Below are 22,003 nucleotides of genomic sequence, written 5' to 3' on the forward strand. Positions count from 1 at the left end.
CAGCACTGAGTTTACGTCATACAATTTCACTAACGTTATTACTCTGCGACCGGCGTTTATGCGACGCATAGAGCAGCAATGGCGAGCGGTAAAAAGAGTGCTCTGCTTTCCTCTTTGGCGGACTATGGAGACGATTCAGAGCCTGACTCTGACCCCGAGCCAGAAGAGACAGGTATATTATAATATATTTTATAGCTGTGTCTTTAATTAGTGGCTAAAAGTAGCTGTTTGTTGCTGTGCGAATCTTACCCCGGCTTTTCATGTGGTAGCTAACGTTAGCTTGTAGCTAGCTTAGCTAGTTTACAGACCACGTCCGATATATTCAAGACGTGTTTGTTATGAATAAATAAAACTGCAGTTATGAATAAATAAAACTGCAGTTAAACAATGTAAAGTTAATTCAGCGGAGTTTTGTTTTGGCCTTTTTGAGTCTCCCCTGGCACATACAACGTTAGATAAAAGAAACGTGAAGGTCTTCAGAGGTGTTTGTCGTTTTGCTGTAAAATTAGTGGTGTCACTTCTTAGCTCCAGTTTTACAAATCAGTGTAATCTTAGGATTTAATGTTAAATCCTGAGTGCTTTTAAGTGTGTGTGTGTGTGTGAGTGAGAGAGAGAGAGAGAGAGAGAGAGAGAGAGAAAATTAACTGGTACAGTTCTTCAATGGAGATGCTCTGATGCCCTGCCAGTTTGACTTCAGTTCGTCATATTTCAGTGACTGCTGCCAGTGATGTTGTTCGCCTCTTGTGCTACATTTATCGGTGTGGTGAGTGACTGTGCCTCTCTCCTCTGTCTGTCTATCTCTAGCGGGGCGTGGAAGTGGTCTGGTATACGGCTATGGGGATGATGACCTGAACCGGACTGAGGATGCTGATGATAAGGTGTCTGGAGATGAAGACAGCAGAGAGAGCAACTCGGTCAGTATTTGAGTTATAGGATTTTTGAAAATGTGTTTCTTGCTGAGAGGAACATGATGTACTCTCAGTTTAATTTATATTGACCATTCAGTTGGATTCCACTGATGTTTGGTTGCGTGTTTGAAGTGAGAGAAAAGGTGTAGCACTGGGTGGTGTGGGAGAATATGGTACTCTCTGACATGCTCATGGTGGGATGTAATGACTTCACTGAGTCTGAGTGGTTATTGAACTCTGGGGGATGAGGAGGCTGACAGGATTACACTGATGCTTGCTGTGGCAGTAGCTGCATCGTATGCGAAATCAGATGTGTTTTTGTAGTGAGTGTGTAATCATCAAACTGAATCAATACATGATTGTACTAGTGTAGGGTGACAGGGATCTTGAAAGCCAGATCTTGATCAAGGTTTTTAAATATTCAGCCTTACACTGAAGTGAAACCAAAATTTCAGATATTAAAGATATAATCCATTATCCAAATGTAAAGAAAATGCTTGCCTAACTAGAGTTCTATTTATTTATTATTATTTTCTATTTGATAATGCTGTTAATCAGTTAGTTAATCTACAGAAAATAATCCTGCAAGTGTTTTGAGAATTAATTGATCAGTAAAAACACCAAAAATTCATTCTTAAATGTGATGATATTTTGCTTTTCTGTGTTCTCTAATGTCTTAAAGTGAATAGATTTTGGGCTTGGACCGTGAGTTAGAAAGAAAAACACATTTGAGGATATCACCTTCAGGAGATTGTGATAGGCATTTTGTTTACTACAATTTATGGACCCAAACACGAAATGCTACAATGATAAACTTCTATTTTGAAAGAGAACCTGCATTTCATATCATATCTGTACGTGCGTTACTGCTTGTTACTGCTTTTAAATACATGGTTAACTGTAACATGGTCGACTGGGGCTAAGTGCTGTATGCCTTCTTGCATGCCTGCTGAACTAAAGGCTTGCACAGAGAGTTTGGTCGTAGTAGTTTGTGTGTTTACTGGTAATGTCTGAGTCTGTCATGCGTCACTTGTTTTATTTGACTGCATTATATGGATGGATGATTTAATGTTTTGTTCCTGTCGTTTGAGTAAATGAAGCAGCAAAAATAATTAAAAACACCATATCAGTACAACAACATAATTACTCCCTCAAAGTCATACAGTGTAATCAATACTACTCTAACATAGATATACAAAATGTTTATTGGTTTATACGACATTATACTGGGGTTTGAATTTTTCTGGTTACTTATTTTAGCCTGTCAGCTTTTACGACGATGTACAAAGCACTTTCAGACACTGTAAAAGCAATCTTGTTACAGTGTCAAACAGTAATGGTGTCCAAAAGCTTTAAATAAAGGAGTACTTCAGTGTTTTAGTATTGCAGTTTCATAAAGTGACCCACAAGAGACAGAGCAAAGTAGCAGAGGCCAAGATATCCTGACCTTTAGTCACTAGTATGGGTAAAGCTCCAACAACACTGAATCTTGCATTTCCCATAATGCAGCCAAGATGACCCTGATGACATCATCAGTGTTATTTTTAAGACTTAAGAAACCTCCCTCCAGAGCCACAGAAAATATTGTAAAACTGAGCTTACGTAAAATTAGTGAGGTGCCCCTTTAAAGTTACTTTTGAACAGTCCAAACAGATACTTGTGCCTTCTGTGTAAAGGCTTTAAAGGAATAATTCACCCCCCAAATGACTATTTGTTTATCAGTTTTTCACCTTGTGTTATGTTGAATTTGTGAACGTGGTGAACGAAGGATCCAAAAACGGACAAAATTCCTGATAAATTGAAGTCATAGGGTTACATATTCAACAACAGCATAACTATATCAAAACAACTGTTTACAAACTCTCACAAAACTTGTGCAAAATAATCCAAGTCTCGTTTAACCAGTTGCTTAATTTAAAACTGAACTGAAAGTGAAACATATCTATGCTCTCTTCACAGCCAAACTCCATTGACAAAAACAGTAATTTTACCCCGCTGAACACCGCTGCTGCTTGTCTACTTTTGCCTTGATCAGTTAGTTTGTTAGTGATATTGTGTGACTTTAGTGTATAAGAGGTTCATTCAGATTCAGCGAAGTCACACAATAACACAAACAATCTACAGATCAAGGCAGTGGTAGACCAGCAGCTCCTGTGTTCAGCAAGGTAAAATCGCTGTTTTTGTCAAAGGAGTCTGGCTTTGAAGAGAGCATAGATAAGTTTAACTTTCAGTTCTGTTTTAAATATAAGGTGAAAATGCATGTGTTTGGGAAAATTGAGCATACGACTGGATAAATGAGACTTAGATTATACTGCACGAGTTGTGTGAGAGTTTGTAAACGGATGTTTTGATATAGTTTTGCTGTTTTTATATGTAGACCCCTATGACTTCAAATCCAAGGATTTTCTCAGTTTTTGGATTTTCAGTTCACCATGGAGGCATGACAAAAATTATACATGAATTCAATGTAACAGGGGGTGAGTAATTGATATACAACTGGTCATTTTGGGGGTGATGTATTTTTTATTGTGTCACACAGGTTCCAGAAAATGTTTGAAATGTTCCTTTAACAAAGACAGGAGAATTAGAACTAGTGTTAAATAACAAAAGGTTTGAACAGTTTTGCAGTCCATCGCTGGGTGCTGATTGTCATCCGGTCTGTACTGCTGCCTGGTTCCCCTCCTGCTCTATGATCTCCTTTTGATCCTTACGGTGTTAACCCTCTGCATTTTTGTTTTTATAGGAAATGGACGAATCTGACGAGGGGAGGGACGCAGATGATGTTGAGGTATTTGAACACCCACATGGTGTGGGATGGACTGGATTTAGAAAAGGCTCTCATGTGTTATGTGACTAACCCAACGGGATGGCACTTTTAAAGCTGCCATCACATGCTATGAAGGAGCATGGTCACTAGATGGTGCTGTGGGTTTATGTATGTCAGCTGAAAGCTCAAATTAAATGTAGGTAAAACCAGGTCAGTGTGAGTGTGTGCGAGTTGCTTCAGAAGTAAAGAGCTACAGTGTTGTTTTTCAGAGCACACTGCTTGGACCTGCGCACCGTACTAACCCCACCCTGCTTTGTGTGTGTGTGTGTGTGTGAGAGAGAGAGAGAGAGAGAGAGAGAGAGAGAGAGAGCGCGCGCTGGACAGCATGCCAGCTTCCTGCTGCGCTGTTTGGTACAGGTCAGTGAGGTGAGAGTGAGTCACAAACCTATTAAGCAGGAACAATAGGAGATAGATTCTGCTCTGTCTGAGGCTTTGTTTTACAACCTGTCTTTGATTGATAATCATCTGATAAACTGTTGTTTTATTGTTTTTTGTCTCTTTAATATGCCATGAAGCAGAGATAACAGCGCTGGCAATGTAAGGATTTTGTGATATGCTTATTATAAGACTGTGCGACATCTTGTGATTTCCCAATAATACAAGAATCAACATGTGGAGCAATATTCTCATGAAAGAGAAACAACACTTCCAGGGAAGTCATGGAAACCATGTTGTTTTCTTTGTAAATTGATAACTATTATGTTGACTAGGCCATTTACGAAGCTCACAGTTCGACTGACACGTGATGTGTATTGTAGCCTGTAGCAGCAGAAGACCATGATGATGTTAGGCGTTGTGTTGATGGTTTTGTTTCAGCTTTATTAGTTGACAAGATCTTATCTGTTGGCTGTGAATGGCAGTTGGTGTTTTGATACAGTGCCGGCTAACTGTACATAAGAAGGTCACCAACACAATACTTGGGCCTTATTTAACCAGGGCAATGTAATACTCAGGGCATCTTTGAAATACGGCTGTGGCCTTTTGCCCGGTAACTTTGGGAAAGAGCTTTGTTTCACATTTATTATTTATACGGTGTTGCAAGACTTTTATTGGCTGATTAAGTTTAAACATTTATGTCGGGGGAATTGTCTGCCGGATTGCAGATAGTGGTGTGATCTCAGGACTCGAGCCAGCAGGTCTTTGTGAAGTGTTTCTCTTTTTGATAAAGCTGACGTCTTTGTTGTGTATGCTTTATATGCCACGTTCTCACTGCATGGTTTGGCTCGACTAAACTCAGCTCACTTTTTGTAGCCGTTCCTTTCCTCTATTTAGTTTTCCACTGCAGATAGTAATCCCTCAGTGTAGGTGGGATTCTGATCACCGTAGCGACACCACTTGAAACTATCGACTAAACTGAGCTATGTAAAGCTTGACATACCCAGCCATTGTTATGCCTCCACGCCAGCAACAGCAATGGCTGACGGCGTGTGTTTTTGGGTTGTCTGTCTGCCCATCCTGGTTTTGTGAACTTAGTATCTCAAGAATGCCTTAAGGGAATTTCCTCAAATTTTGCACAAACGTTGACTTGGACCCAAGGATAAACTGATTCGATTTGGTGGTCAAAGGTCACTGTGACCTCCCAGAACATGTGAACATTGATTATATACTAATTAGGACAAAATTTCGGACAAATGTCTAACTGGGTAAAATGATGAAGTGACAAAATTTTATATCCAAAAGTTCAAAGGTCAACTTCACTGCGACATCATAATGTTCTACAGAAACTCTTATGGCCATAATTCAACACCATAACTCAGGAACAGAAGGGGAGACTTTTGGTCAGATACTGAATTGGTAACACTAATCTTGGGTGCCCATCTTAAAACTGGTGATTGCATAGATCCTCTGTGCTGCCTGGTTGAAGATGTGTGTGTAGCATAGCAACATCCATATTTGAATGCTTTGTCTTCCGTCATGGTTACATATGAGTCTGGACAGGCATGGATTTAAACTGTAACTGGACTTGTTGGCAGAGGCATACAACCGCAAGGCAGTAATTCTAGTTTAAAACCTGAGTCCGTCAATAGTGGTAGCTTGGCTTTTCAATAATGGTGGATTGGTGCAGGCTGTCCTGTGTCCTGTAAGTGAGGATTTTCTCTGACCAATCGGTGGTCTGCAGTGTTTTATTCTACTTTCTAGTTTCAGCTCAGTTTTATTGGAACCGAAAAATGTACCAGGTATTATCCACAACTTTTGTCAAAGGAAAACCATAAAGAGCGGGTCGAGATGATTAGAGCCTTGCCATACTATGCAGTGGAAATGCAGCAGTAGTTGAGCAGAAGGGCATCATAGTGAGTAGCAAGGTCTCCCTTCCCCTGAAATATCTTAACAGCTATTGGATGTATTGCTGTGAAATCTTTGACAGACAATAAAGGTTTATAGAGGATAACTTTGGTGATGCCTTTTCCTAAAAGGCCATCATCAGGTTAAAATGTCGATTTCAAGATACTGTGATTTATGATCAAGTGAATGCAAAACTGACATCAGCCTATTCTTTACTTAATGTTTAGTGTTAAACTATGATGGTGAACCTGGTAAATATTACACCTGCTAAACATCAGCATGATGGCATTGTGTCTATGAATATGTTAGCATGGTGATGTTAGCATTTAACTCAAAGTAACACTGTGTCTTAGTACAGTACTGTTTGAGCAAGACAGGCCTTTTTCTGGGATAAAAATCATGACCTACTGATCGATTTATTTAATTTTATAATTTAAAAAAATGTAAGCATTGTGAGTTCTAACTGTAAGTAGATGCACAAGACCCCATCTCTGTACTTTTCAAATAGCAGAGGTGTGTATTCGAGTCTCATGACTTGGTCTTGAGTCACAAATTTGATAACTTTAGACTCGACTTGGACTTTAACGCCAGTGATTCATGACTTCACTTGGACTTGAACCTTTTGATTTAAAAACACTCAATCCAACGCAACGCCACAACTTCTACCAAACAAAAAAGAGCACATTATGACTTGTTTAGGACTCAAAATTTGGAACTTGGGACTTGATATGGGACTTGTCAGTCTTGATTTTGGACTTGAGACCTACCTGTGAATTGCAAAACAATGACTTAGTCCCACCTCTGTCATATAGAAACCACAGACTAAGACTTGATGTTCTCATAGTTCTATAATTGGAAAATAAACAGTAATTTAGTGTTAAAACGTGTGTAAAGGGCTACTAAAACAAATTTCTACTGGATTTTCATTAAGGTGGGGGAAGAGAGACAGACAGAAAAAGATAGACAAAACAGATGACAGATGGGGGGAGAAATGAAGCAGCAGATGCCGACATATCCTGACTGTTAGTCTCTTGTGGGAGTCAAGCTCTAAAATAGCAGATACTACGTTTCCCATAATGCAACCTGACAGCATATTTCATTCAGTTTGCCGCTTACAAAGTTCCCACATCTTTAGAACCCCACACTTCCAGTTTGTGATGCAGGCTTTATGTTGTGACATCATCAGGGTTATGTTGTCAGACCTAAGAAAGCTCCCCCCCAGAGTGACAGCAGACAGTAAACAGCTGTTTTCACAGGCTGAATAGTACTGCTCAATATAGTAAACTGAACTTGGTGTGTTAATGTGTTTGGAGTATTGATTTCATTGTATGGTGATTTTGGAGGCTGTAGTTTGTGTTGCTGTAGTTGTATTTGATTTTGCATTATGGACATACCTTTTCTCTGTAACAGTCATAACATAAATCCACCAATAAAGTTGCTGCTCTTGTTACCACCACTTACCAATGTTAGCCTGCAGAGCACTGCTAGTAGCCTGATATTGAAGCAGTGTTCTTTTTTAATTGAGGACTTGTTTGATTGACTGATGGCACAAAACTTAAATTGTGAACAAATTGCAAGCATCCATGCTCTTCTTTGTCGATCAGATAAATGGCACTTATCATCTTGATAATACCTAGCCAGCCATAGTAGCTTCAGTGTACCTAATAGCCATGAATGGAGATGATGATACCAATGACGAATCAGGGTCTTGAAAGGCTGTTCCATTTCATAGGGGGAGATTTCAACCACCACCCCTTGTATCTCTGTTCCGAGGGGCCAGAAGACACTCAGAAACAAGGGGTAGGGCTAAACATAAGAAATGGGATTGAGCCTTTAAAAGCCTCCAAAAAAGTCAAAACATTTTTTGGAAACTTTGAAAATTGATCCCATGACACTGTTCTTACACGGGTGTTGTCTGTGCATTTAACATGAATTCTCCTCATGGCTTGGATTTGTACTCGGCAGCAAAATTTAAATTCTTTATCCAGACAAACCTTGGAGACACAGAGGTGTCTGCAGTTTTATAGCTTAGTGTGACCTCTGACCTCCCTGCGAAGTACGCCCAAATGGGAAAGAACCTTCAGATGTGGATTAGTGAACTGAAGAATATTTGATTGGCTCTGTCTCAAGCAGCAGGTGCCATTTATTAATTTTGGGGGGGGGTTGGATATCTGCCAGGGGGTTCTGCTGCGCTTCCACGTCTCTCTGTCCTCCTCCTCGTGATTTGGCCAGCTTCAGGACAATTCTCTGATGTGCCTGTGCAGTTGCTAGGTAACGACATGATGCCCGTGAATAACAGCACTGTTCCTTTGTGCCGAACCTGTGTTATGCCCACAGAGCTGGCACAACAGGCAGCATATTTTAGAAGCCTTACAAGACTCCTCCTCCCCCTGCTGAGCTCGGGCATTCACTGGAAACTGCCCAGATTTACTATTCTGGTTTCTGTTACTTCTGAGAAACCATTCTCCTGTCAGCTTCTATTCTGTTCAACCTGATGCATTAGCATCTGTGATTTGTAGGTTTCAGGTATAAATGGAATGAGCCTTTGTTTCCAGCTCCACATCTTTCTCAATAACTGCCTGTTCACCACACCAACCCACTTGTAATCCACTGTCATTAGCTAAATCCAAGCTGGGAACATGGCTTTATAATACGTCACTGGTGTTGTTAATGTTTCCCCTCACCGAGGGTTGATGTTCACATTCTCCTGATCAGAGGAGACCTTAATATCCTGTGTATCTCTCTCTGTTTCTCTCTTCTTCCCCTCTCTTCCCTCTTTTTTTTAAACAGATCTCAGAAGCAGAAAAAAAGGACCCCAATGAACTTGTTGGTGAGTACACATAAACAAATAGAGAGTTCACATACACACACAAGGCTGCTGCTTGTTGTCAATAAATCCCATTAAAAAAGGCAACAACAAATCGATCCCACTGACAAGCAATGTGAGCGTTACAAAAGCCTGATAGATCTTCTTCCTCTCAGAGCTCCATCGTTGTCCTAAAACTTTTAAAAACACATCAGCGTGCCACACTTTAGCACTCGCTGACATGGTCTTTCATTAAAGTGAGCATAGGCACTGCAGTTTATTCTGAGACAAAAGGCGTTTTTGGACTGGAGGAACTTTTTCATAGTTCTAAGAACCCCCATTTTTTGCGTTTTCACTGCAAGAAGTAGGAACAATGATAGTTCTTAGAACGTCGTTTTGTGGAGCTTTTTAAGCTTCTATTTCAGAGTAGGTACCAAGGGGGAAAATTTTAGTTCTGGAAACCAATAGCGGTTAACATGAAGTTCTACAGACAGACAGGAGAAGGGGGCCCGGGAGCTGCCGGCCGGACGAGAAATAGTTTCCATCCTAGTCTTGTATGGCTTTTTAAATTGTTTTATTTAAGGTGTAAAAAAAAAAAAAAGAGAGAGAGAGAGAAGACGATACCGCGATATCATTCCATCACCGCATCCCCCCAAAATAATACCGTGATATTGATTTTAGGACATACCGCCCAGCCCTACTCTATATGGTATTAAAAAGGTTTTAACAGTCTTAAATTTAACTTAGTGAACTTAATCAGCTATTTAGGGAAATGACTGAGCCTTTAGTCATTGATGAAAATAACAACCATACAGAATAACACCCACTTCTGGATGTGTTTGCATGTATGATAAGAAATATAAAACAGGATACAGTGTAAGAGTAAGACTTCTAGGTTTTATTGTGGGTGTTGGTGCAGTAAATCTGTGAATCACCAACTAGACCAAGGTGAGTTATAAAAGCTTCTTTGTCCACCGACTGACAGATGGGTTATGACCCAGGCAGCTGGCAGCGGTTAGTGAGTAATAACTGACCTGTACAGGTGTGTGAGTGAGCATCAGACAGGATATGAGTGATACAGGGAGTGGCTTTTCACACAGCAGTCTGATAAACACCATAAACTTTTAGCACTGACACTACACACTCTGCTGTTGATGATTATTACAGATTATGCAATGCTTGCGATTCCTCATCCATCATGTGACTGCAAAATAACCTCAGAAACTACACATATAATAATGTGTTGCAATGAGGGTGTAGAAGTGATTATATTAATTAAAATAATGTGTTGCTGAATGATCCTCGGAGAGAAATGATGTTATTTTGAAAGGAATATCTAAATGGCTCCAAGTACAGGGCTCGAAATATTTTTTTTGTCAGTGCATGTAACTTACCTGCACCCCTTTTCTTACTGCATCATTATTATCTGCGATTTCTCCATGGCTGGATCCAACTGAAATTACAGTAATGTACAGTGAAAGGACTTGAGATTTTATATGGTCATAGGAACATTTTGAGCAGCTTCTTAGCAAACCTAATATGAAAGGATTTTTTTTTTCCAGTCCTAGTAGGAATTCTTTGGCGACTTCTTCTGTTCCTTTTTATATAAATATTTGTTCATATCAATGAATGAAATAATTATTATTACAGACTGAATGTTGACCCTTTATACTTCAATTACCAACAGCTTCATGATTTTAGTACTGAAAATACATCCGTTTCGTGTTACCAGTATTTAAACAGTAATACACCGATGATCCCTCTGGCAGTTAAACAGAGGGCTGGAAGGTGAGCTCACTGAACTGCTGGGTCCAGACTGAATGTCCAGTATCCAACTTTGAACTAACTTCACCACAGTTTGGCAACTGCAATTGCCCTGACCGCAGTGTTTACATACGGTGCTGCTGTTGTGCCGTTCTGTTCCGTCTGTCTGTCTGTCCTTGCACTGTTCTTATCTTCTTTTCTCTCTGTGATGTTATCTGTTATAAACATCTTTCTTCACTGCATGAGTAGGATGCGTGGCGCGTAAAGACTGTGGTGTGAGAGCATGTGAAAAGTCAGTTGCATGAGTCTTATGGTCAGTGCGTGAGTTGGTAGCTGAACCAAGTTAAGTGCAAATTCTAGTAGTTTTTCGAGCCCTGAAGGAGGAGATGATTTATTCAGCTGATTTGATAATGAATAGGTTAATGAAAGTTAATTTCTCACATCTTCTTCCGTCTCTGCATGCTCATATTGTATTCTAAATGTGTCCTAAAGAAAGAAGCCTCCCTCTGGACCTCCTCCAGCACACATGGGACAGACAGCAGCAGTAGCTGAATTAATTTGGTGGCTTCCGCCCACAGATTTACTCCCTCTATCATCATCACTTCCACTCATCTGGTTTGCTGCAGCCATAAAAAGAAGTCGCATTGGAAAGGGAAATGCACTAGAGCAATTTTTAGTTTACAAAACAGCCACCAGCACTATCAGTGCACTGTAGTGGCGGGGTGTGACTCATAGCCTGGGCCTGGACACTTGACATTACTGCAGCAGAGCTTGGCTCCTCTGACTCGTCTGTCAGTAAATGTCACAGTGGGTCTGGCAAAAGGCCTCCCGTCAGCAGGCTGAAGACAGCTCTTTGTCTGTTCACTGAAGAGACAGACATTGTCTGTCCATCCAAAAAGACCCTCAGGGCACAGAGTTTGACTTCGGTCTGTTTTGTCGGAGGACAGATGGCAATTTTGTTGCAGAGTATAATCTGTTCTCTGTCTCTGTGTTACTCTGTGTCTCCATGTCTGTCCTGACAGTACTGCTGTTATATGAGAATATTCCTCTTATTCCGAGCTGAATTAAACAGGGATATTTATTACTGTGATTTATTCCTTTGCTACTGTGGAGGCTACGGAGTTTATTTTAGTGTTTAAATTAGAGTTTGTCCAACAAGGCTTTGAAATGATCAACTAATCTTCTGTTGTCTCGAGTAGATTAGCAGGCTTCCACGATGTGAAGCCCCTGTTGCAGCTACAGTGTGTAATTGTCTGCGATAGTGTGTGCATGTGTGTGTCTGTGAGAGAGTTAAGTGAAATACCAAGCTACCACCTAATGCCCGTGACTCATCAGACTTGCCTTGTCAGGTTTTTGTATTGTTGGAGGCTACAGTTTGTTCTGTGTTTTAAGACACAGGGTATACAGACTAGTTACATGCATGGAACCATTTATCTTCATGCAACAGCATACCTGTTCACTTTTTGCTGTCAAATATGTGTGTGAACATGCATACATGCAAGCTCTGCATTACTTGTGTGTCTAAGGCGACGCCCTGCCCCATTTGCCTCGGTGGTAGAACCTTATCAGCGGTGAAACAAATGGAGCAGGGTGGGGTCCTGCTCCTCCTTTGAACTTTCCAGACATAAGAGAGCTCAGGGTGACAAGTCAGTATCTCCACATGTAGATTTGTGGTCCCGCATGACTACCAGACCAAGGAACATACTGAAGGGAGGGACTGGTGGAAAGAGTGTGTCAGTGCGCAACAGCATCCCGTCTGCAGACAAACACTCCAAAGTTCAGCTCTGGCAAAGTCCCACGGGGAAGGATTGCTTCACTGTGGACTAGCAATATTTATGTCAACAGACGTATTGTAGCCAGTATAGAGAGACAGCATGCAGAGCTACTGAACCTGTTCTTGGACACAATTGTTGGGCTGAACAGTGACAACAACATCAACATTTTCAGCATGCATGCATGAAGCAAATCATATATTCCTGTCAGTCAGCCGTAACATGAGAGCTCATGCAGGCCATAGACATTAGGTGAGTTTCCATCCAGCTGTTTATATGCACATTTTAAATGGGCAAATAACAAAATTTCGAAAAATTCTCTAAATATCACAGAAAAGTTTTTACTCTTAAGAAAGCTAGTTAGTGTATTAATAAAAGGTAAATGCGACTAAGTGCAATGAAAACAGATTCAGCAAATGAATAATGATGTACAGTCGTAACGTACTGTCACAGTGGGCCATCACAGTAAGAGTAGACATAATACCATGTTAATCATACTGCAGGAGAGACTTGATGTCCTCTGCTATTAGGTGTTAAGAAATATGTGCATGTATTGGCACTGACCAAAATGAATTATAAAATATGTTGGATATTGGCAAAAAATGCAATATCTTTCATCCCCAGTATGTATTTTATGTCTGCAGCACCATATGATGGATAATAAGCATATATGATATATCTGTAAAAAAACAAATCTGTCTGCAGATGAGTAACAAGAAATTACAGTCTAGAAATGCCAAAGATATGTTTGAGGTCAATTAGAAATTGTCTCCACCACATGGTTTTGCAAGCTGCCAAGTTAATTTTTAAGCTATGGTTTCTCAGCAACTTTTTGATTGCAATAAAAATTTTTTTACAGCTATTCATGACCAAATGCCTGCAGAACTAATGACATTCCCATCAGCCTCAGCTGCACTTTGTGTTTAGTGGCAACTGCTAAAATGCTACGCTCAGACATTTCGTTTGGTTAACATTACCTTCTAAACATCATCATGTTAGCGTTGTCATTGTGAACATGCTAACATTAGCATGTAGGTCAGAGCACAGCAGTTTTTAACTGTAAACTGTTCCACCTAGTACATATTGTGGTCACAGTTCTTTTAGACAAATTAAATGGATTTTGATTAAAAAAAAGTTCAGATTTGTTTATGTAAAGTGTAAAAAACTTTGCTAATATTATACAATTCTCAAAAAAAAATGTAATTGTTTAAACAAAACACAAAAATGTCCTGATCACATCACTGTTTGCTGGAAGCGTAAGAGTTTGTGACTGTGGAATTTTCCTCTTGTGTTTTGATGGATGAAGTGTTTGCTAAGGCTAAGCTAAAAGGCAGCACTTCAGAAAATTATCTTCTCGTGTCCCGTCAAGTTTCTACATGTCAGTGATCCGTGTAGAATATCACCATGAACGAGCCCCTGCATTTATACCTGTGCACACACGCGCGCGCGCACACACACACACACACACACACACACACACACACACAATCACACACAGTGCACAGCTTGCAGCACTTATTCGCAGCATGATTGACAGCATTGAATGACTGTAAAGACTATCTGTCTGACTGGGATGTAGAGTGACACTGAAGAATGCCTGGCCTGCAGTCAGAGAAAGCAGAGGGAGCCAAGTCGAGCAAGCAGAGCAAAACAAGGGACGGGTCCAAAGGGAGGGAGGGGAGAGGAGCCACCCTTCTCCTTACAAGCCCCAACAACAGCCACTCCCTGCCTGGGATGTGCACTCCTCATACCACCCTGCCCTATAAAAACCACTGGCATACACTTAAGGACTATGATGAACAACGGGATGCTCAGGAATTCACCAGCAATGTTTGCTTATCACACAGTGAACCTTTGTTTGATTAACTGAGTTTATTCTCCAGTGCATATCCATATCCCACCTTTCTTCTCATTTGTCATTTCTTAATTCAACACTAAAACAGATTTGCTTCAATCTTATTGTGTTTGTGTAACAGTGGTTTCTCAGTTAATCCTTATTCAGCATGTAAAAACATGCAAGAGAGGGAAAAGCCACTGAAGTGAAATCACATAAGCGCTCATGTTTATGTTGCTTTTGTGTCTTGCCAGCCCTGTTCTCAGAGAAAGTGCGCAACATGTCACCGGATGAGATCAGGATCCCCCCCGAGCCCCCTGGACGCTGCTCGACCCAGTTACAGGTAGACACACCTCCACTGTTATTATGATATGTTTCTTAACCACATAACTTTCACTGCAGAGCTTGTAGCAAACTATTCACTTACACCCAATATACTGCTGCTATCATCTCTTGCAAGCAGTTTTTATATCACCACGAAGGCCACAGTTATTTCTGCTAATCAGACCAGAGGAGAGGGCGTGTGGGTTTAACTGGGGTTGTGGGTGTTTTTAAAAGCTTGCTAGAATAGTCCTGGTGCCATGTGTTGTGTGTTTTAACATGTCTGTAGGCTTGTTTTATGTACTGTGGAAACTTTTCAAGTATTAAATTCATCCTACGAAAAGATGAAGACTTGCCACAGCTCCTAACACAGTCTGTGCTCTCCCCTTTGGCATACGTGAGTTCAAGAGTCAAGAGTTAAAGTTTAAGGTGTTTTGGGATAAAAGCTATCTCATCCAGAGACTAGTCATCCTGATGTTGATGCAGTCAAAATAACCTGTTCTCCACGCCAAGTGAATAATTTAGAAGTTTCCCTCGTTCCCTCTGGGGTTAGAAAAAAATTCTGGTGGCTACATAAATCCTGAGACTCACCCCTGTAATTAAACCAACACACAGTGTCATCTTCTATCAATTTAGTATCACCAGCACTGCTCTCTTCCTGCCTCGCTGTTGTGCATTTGGTGCGTCTAGCTGCAATAAGGTTCGTTCTGTGAGGAACCAAGGCACGTCAGGACACACAGCTGACTTAGTAAGCGTACAGCTCAGCAATATCCCCGCTGGGCTGGCACTCCCCCTCCCCCTCCTGTCAGATGAAGAACTAATGATTCACCGTCACCAGAACAGCCTGGATATCCCTGCCCTTAGGGCACGGAGAAACAGACACATGAATTCTCAGAATATGTTTCTTGCAGTTCGTTTCACCATTCGCTGGAATGTATCCATTTTATGAACAGTTTGCCTTTTGCAATCATGCTCTGACCTTGAGGTTTGAACATTCCATTGACTGCCAGAGTCTGAGAGCTCAGGTTTTCAGTGAGCCTCAGATTTGTCCTTCGAAAAACAACAAATGCCTAGAACACCCTTTACATATACCTGACAAGGACCTACAGATGCCATGTTGTCACTCTTGTCTGTCTCGATACTTGATGTGTTTTAACATATGGACCAAAATAACCCATTACCAAGTATTATCGAAACATCTACATTCAAACAAAGCTGCTCTCAATCCTTTTTGCATTGGGGATCCAATTCTCTGTCATTCAGATACCCCGCCTTGTCAGTAAACTTTCTGTCGCTGCCGTCTCCGGAGCCACTCATCCTAGTTGACAGTCGGTTCAACATCTTCCCATTTAGCACTCGTTAACACAGCAGTGGCCCATGTCCAACAAAGAGCCGTTAGGTCCCAAATAACTCACATCAACGCTGAAAAGGCTTGATTCACTCGTTAAACTTATTAATAATCATTAGGTAATGTTAGCTGTGGTGCTAATAGTTAGTCCTGTCACTGTAGCTGCGCACCAAGGCAGATCTCAGTCTAACAACTGTCCCCAGCGCTGAGCTCACACTCCCACAGCAGCTACAACCCATATGTGTCGAAGTTGAACAGGGTATTTTGACAGATTTGGCAGTTGGGCAGTTATTTTTAACAATTATTTTTAACAAAATGGGTCCATATGGGAGACAGTGACAAAGGAGTAATAGCTTCTCATTTTTAGCAGCATTCCCTTCTTCCATCTTTTTCCATGTTAGCCTTCATTTATCACTGTGGATGCCTTGGCTACATCTGCCAGCTCCTTGTGGCTCAGTTGAACCTGGTTGTCAAATATTTCCCAGAGGTTTCAGAAACATTATACACAATAGCTCCATTCAGGCTGACCCTTGCTCCAGCAGAGCTGGTCGTTAAAAGGTTTTGTTTATTTGATGACATTGACAGTGTATTCTGCCAAATGTAGAGTGTGGAGGAAGCTGAGTCAAAGCAGAGGTGTTGATTGTGTTACACTGAGAGATTACCTGGCGTCTGTTCACGTCCTTCATTGATTTGTTTGTTTTGTAACAGGACAAGATCCACAAGCTGTACGAGAGGAAGCTCCATGGAGATTTTGACACAAACAGCCACATCCAGAAAAAGAAAGAATTTAGAAACCCAAGGTATGCAGCTCCGCTAAGGAACGCACCCAAACCAACACACACACACACACGGAGCGCTATTAACACATGATACCAGATACACTTTGGTGTAAACACTTAACATGCTCATTCAATTTCTCTATCTGTTAAACAACAATGAACAACAAAGTGTCTTATTAGCTTTTTATTTGTTTTTTAGCATTTACGAGAAGCTCATTCAGTTCTGCAGCATAGATGAACTGGGAACCAACTACCCAAAAGATATGTTTGATCCTCATGGCTGGTCAGAGGACTCTTACTATGAAGCTTTAGGTGAGTTCATTAACTTATTCACATCTCTGTGTTTAGAACTCAACACTAATATATGCCTCTTGTCATTTCAGCCAAAGCCCAGAAAGTCGAGATGGACAAACTGGAGAAAGCCAAGAAGGAACGGACCAAGGTGAGTCAAACAACAACAAAAAGAGGATTTGTCAGTTGTCTCCTCTGTCTGCGTCAGGGGCAAGTCTCCACCAGCTGCAGTTAATTTCTACTTTACATCCTTCATCAGACACACGCAGAAATCGGCATTGCCAAGTTCAGCTCTCGTAACTGCAGCTCAGGCCCAGCCCAGTGCAGCTTTAACAGCTGAGCCATGCCCATACGTGTTGTTCAGTGTTTTTCACATCTCCAGTAGATGTGCACTTTAAAAACACCTGAGTGTGTCTTTCTTTGCCAGCCATTTTTGCTTTTGCTAGATACGCTGATTAATCATTCAGAGGTGATACGCGCTGCTATGATCAGCAGCAGCAGCAGCATTCCAGCAGCTGCACCTTGGTTAGAAAGTGGACTTGAATGAACATGTACCTTACAGGAGCTGCTTTATGTTTCTCTTCTGTGAAATGTCCGTGGTATGCAGGCTACAGATAAGAGGAGTGAGATTTTGATGTGAGAATGAGACAGAGAGAGAGAGTAACTTTCTTCTTCTCACAAACACGGTTACTGCCGATGCCCCTTGAGTAAAGTACTTGACGTCTTCTGTTATCAGTGGCAGTAGACCATTGTTGTTGGTTTAAAATGGTTACACATCAAAAAGCACCAGGAATCAAATCAATGTTCTAATGATTCCTCTGTTTCACAGATTGAGTTTGTCACAGGGACTAAGAAGGGCACCAACCCCTCAAGCACAGCAGCCTCCACCACCAGCAGCAGCACCACCACCACAGCCACAGGTAAACAACCACAACGCTGCACCTCACAAATTGGGCTTCTTTCAGAGATGCACCTAGCTACATAAATGTCCTTTACATGACACTTCCTACACAAGTCTGATTTAAGTGTTGTCACATTATTGCTAAGGCCACAGCAGCTGTGTTCTTCCTCATTGAGAATAATGTAGTTTAATGTAATTATCTCTTATCCACAAAGAAAATCAGTTATGAGATTCAGTCTAATAAACTGTGAAACACTGTGAATGAGCCAATTTTAAGTTGTAAGAGAGATTTTTCTTATGTTAGATCAGCCTGTATTAGTGTGCTTTCATTCTTCTTCTTTTACTCTCATGCTGCAGTTCAAAAGAATTTAAAAAACAAACTCATGAAGAACCATCAAACCATCACTCTCTAAATCTCCACCTATGCTAGTGAGAAGCAAGGCAAGTTTCCCTTCCTCATGGTCATTAATTAAAGCCTCTGAAAACTTGGTTTTAAATCTTTCTGCATAAACGATAAATATTCTGCTTCATCTGTGTTGGTGTCTTTGATGAGAGGTGATTGACAGCAGCACAAGCAAACATCAACACAACTGTCACATTTTGATTCAAAGGTAGCTAACCTGTGATTGTTACACAGACATACATGACGTAGCCCTTTTCCAACTGTGCCGCGCCCTCTTCAAATTAGAGAAAATAAAAGTGAGGACAAAAACAGAAATACAGAAATCTCATGTGAAAGCACTTGGGCAGGACATTATGAGTTTATGTAGGACCCCTTGGCTTCTTGTAAGACGCTGGGTAGGGGAAATAGTTTCTTCAATTCCTTTAAGCTACAGAGGCCATTCAACTGTAATATAAGTTTTAAAATTCATTTTTTGTCATTATTTTCCCAATATCAGATTTTGATTTTTCAGATTTTATATGCATATTTCTTGAGTATTTCAGCTCTATTTGTAATTATCCTGTCAGATTTAGGCAGAGTCCCTAATGGAACATTTAGAGAACAACAGGGTGTTCTCCCAATTCATCAAATACAGATGCTTGGTCAATGGCCCTCTGTGTCTGAAACCACAGCTCCACACACGGAGTCTCGTCATTATTAGACACTTCGAACAACAGATGTTGTATAAAGACTGAGAAAGTGTGTCTAGGATAGAAGAAAGGAATGGTGGATGGGTCAAACAAACATAGGACTTTCACTCAGGAAACCATCAATATTTAATTTGAACTTTGTAACATAGGTCACATGACGTAACATTAGTAATAAATAGGGCCGTAACGGTACATGTATTTGTGTTGAACCGTTCGGTACGCGACTTTCGGTTCGGCATGACCCTGTACCGAATTATTGGGCGCAGGATATTATTTTTTTTTGTTTGTTTGTTTTGTTTTATTTTAATTCCGTTTTTGCGAGCCGAACCATTTAAAATATCTAGTTCCCCGACGGACGTAATTGAGTGACGGACCTAGTCCGACCGTAAATCTCTGCTTTCACTTTGTGCAGCGCATTCTTGCATTTTGACAACATGGCAAGTGAGCCTGACGAACCTGAAGACCCACCCGCAAATCTTAAGTCCTCCGTTTGGGAACACTTTGGTTTCAGGGTAAAATACGAAGATGGAAATAAACAAGTGGAGAAGACAAAAGCAGTGTGCCGACACTGCAGAACAGCGGTCGGGTATGTAGTTGGAAACACGTCTAACATGCTAATGCATCTATAGCGACACCACCCGAGTTTGAACGTTAACCGGCACGACTAGAAAAAGCAATCTGGTGCAAACTACGATACTGTCGTCGTTTAAAAGAAAGAGTGTTTCCCTGACCATCGCGCTAAAGAAATAACCAACGGCAAATTGTTTAAGCTGCACTTTAGATATAAGCATGTTTTGTTTACTGCACTTTAACAAAGTGGGAAAGCTAAGTAAGTTCCTAGTAAAACTGAATCTGAGCAGGCTTTAAAGCTGACCAGCTGCACTATACTTTTTATTTTAATTGAGTAAAACTGTTAAAGCAGAAATTTATATTTATATTTTTCATTCAAAAATGTGTTTAAAAAAAACAGCAGGATTTTATTTTTCACTTTTATATTTCTATTTTCATTCAAACAATGTGAAAAAGCAGGATTTTATATATATTTGTTTCATTCAAAAATTGTGTCTGCTGTGGTGGTATGTTTTAATAAAGTTACCAATAAGTAAAAGATATTTAATAGTTTTTTCATTACTGTACCGAAAAAAACCGAACTGTGACTTGTGTACCGAGGTATGTACCGAACCGAGATTTTTGTGTATCGTTACACCCCTAGTAATAAATGTAATTATTTTAACCCTAAGCATGATCTTTTTTCTAAACCAAGTACTTTTATACCTAAAACTGAAGTAAACCCTAGGAGTTTACCTGTCACAATAGAGGTTTATTTCGAAAATACACTATACATGTAACAAGTGAAAATTGACATGCTGTCCCTGAGCATCCAAAACTGATGCTAGAGGGGCATCTTTTAAACGTATGCTTGCAAGCTAGCAATCTTTTTCTTCACTGCCTTGGTTGGTGCATCGCTGCGTTTCTTGCTGCAGTTCCGCCACATCAGTGAAAAAGTGCAAAATACGATGGCAGCACTCGCTCGCACATTTGTGTGCTAATGCGTGTACACAGTAGAACCTAAACGAAAAGTTTTGCTTCACTGCCATCTACTTAATACTTCTGAACTTTAGCAATGTCAGCTCTTTCTTCAGTGTAGTGTCAGGCAACCCATTCCTGTGCAGCTCACATGACTCACTCCTCCCCTGTGTTTCCTCTCATCAGCTGAAGCCCAGAAGAGGAAAAGCAAGTGGGACTCTGCGATCCCCGTGACCCTGGCCCAGCCCACCCTCATCACTACCACCGCGACCCTGCCTGCCGTCGTTTCCGTGACAACCACTGCCAGCGGCACCAAGACCACCGTCATATCTGCAGTGGGCACCATCCTAAAGAAGGCGAAGCAGTGAGCACACAGAATGTACAGAAACATGCTCGTCTATAAGAGTGAGTGATGCTGGAAGACCTGCGTTGTCCTGTGCTCATTATTTATGTGAAAAGATGCAAAGGGAGGACAAATGAACTGATGGGTGTTCAGTGTGCATTTTTCGAAACAACCCACAAATATGCTCTGCAACACAAAGACTTATCTAAAGACTTAACTGCCTACTATCTCTGGGATTCTACCTGCACTACTGCATCATGAAGCCAAATTTACAGTTTGGTAAAAATGCTCACAAGTCCTCTGAAAATCTTAACGTGTGATGCATGCAGATCTCATGCTGATAAAAAATGTCTGTCATTAATTTTTTTAATATGTTGGCAACAGTTGTTAGTTTAAGACAGTTAAAGAGAACAAGGGTGCAACAACGGTTGAATAAGTGTTGCGAACAGACCTGGTAGAATTATCTGAAAGTGTTTATTTTTCTATCCATAGTTTTCATGTCTTCTGTGGCAATAATGTGTTATGGCTCGACATGTGCATCTTTTTTTTTCCTCAGCTATTTTTTGTCATTGGCATATTGACTGGCTCTAAGGTAAGATTTTATACACTTGTACATATGGTGAATAAATGGATCAAATGTTGCCTTTTCAGATGGGTTAATGTCTGTTTTTGTCATTTCCACAAACTGTTTACATCTTTGTGTTTAACTATGAAAATGAAAGAACGCTGAGAACAAGCACTGTTGACTGCAGGCACTGGCCTGAATCGGGACTGAAGAATCTTTGGCTCTCTCTTGCTGACACCCACAAACGCACACAGTGTATCTATCTTTTCTCTGAGGGAATGCATGTGTGCTCCAGGTGGAGTTTTGACTTGTGCTCTTACTTCACCTCAGTCTCCACATCTGACTTCCATCGGGGGGTGCGTTAAGAGGTCTCTGTACTTCTGAAGGACCACTCGGGGTTAAAGTTGACAGTGTAATAAAGCCAAAGTTCCCCACTGACCTGTGGCCAAGTGAAAAGAGTTATTTAAAAATTAAAGCCCTTCCCACTTGTTTACTGTTACAAGCTTTGAATATTTTTTCATAACCTTTCACACCTTAAGTTAGTGGATGTGGGTGCAGTCTTTTAACTAAACACCAAAAATATGCAAAAATGACTTCCTTGTGTTCTAATTGTATTTATCTAAACCTAACCCTGTATTCCCA

The 22,003-nt window shown here is 40.7% G+C and overlaps 1 protein-coding gene across 2 annotated transcripts; it reads left to right on the forward strand.

Moving 5' to 3' along the window:
• Positions 1-55: 55 nt before the first annotated feature.
• On the forward strand, positions 56-21,446 carry LOC125880379 (SAP30 binding protein). Of its 2 annotated transcripts, XM_049562768.1 has the most exons (11): positions 56-172; positions 805-914; positions 3,652-3,696; positions 8,809-8,848; positions 14,449-14,537; positions 16,572-16,663; positions 16,842-16,954; positions 17,026-17,084; positions 17,763-17,853; positions 18,192-18,275; positions 20,640-20,758. In XM_049562768.1, exons 1-10 carry the CDS (start codon positions 79-81, stop codon positions 18,245-18,247), a joined length of 789 nt encoding a protein of 262 aa, XP_049418725.1. In that variant the 5' UTR covers positions 56-78; the 3' UTR covers positions 18,248-18,275; positions 20,640-20,758. The 2 variants fall into 2 exon arrangements, with proteins under 2 accessions (XP_049418725.1, XP_049418723.1); XM_049562766.1 differs by lacking the exon at positions 18,192-18,275 and having other exon boundaries at positions 20,640-21,446.
• The last annotated feature ends 557 nt before the right edge of the window (positions 21,447-22,003 follow it).

This window comes from Epinephelus fuscoguttatus, linkage group LG20 (genome assembly GCF_011397635.1).
Source record: "Epinephelus fuscoguttatus linkage group LG20, E.fuscoguttatus.final_Chr_v1".
NCBI classification, from domain to species: Eukaryota; Metazoa; Chordata; class Actinopteri; order Perciformes; family Serranidae; genus Epinephelus; species Epinephelus fuscoguttatus.

Coding starts and splice junctions, on each gene's coding strand:
- LOC125880379 (XM_049562766.1), top strand. CDS start 79: ATGGCGAGCGGTAAAAAGAGTGCTCTGCTTTCCTCTTTGGCGGACTAT. Junction 8,849..14,448: donor GGACCCCAATGAACTTGTTG/GTGAGTACACAT, acceptor GTGTCTTGCCAG/CCCTGTTCTCAGAGAAAGTG. Junction 14,538..16,571: donor GCTGCTCGACCCAGTTACAG/GTAGACACACCT, acceptor GTTTTGTAACAG/GACAAGATCCACAAGCTGTA.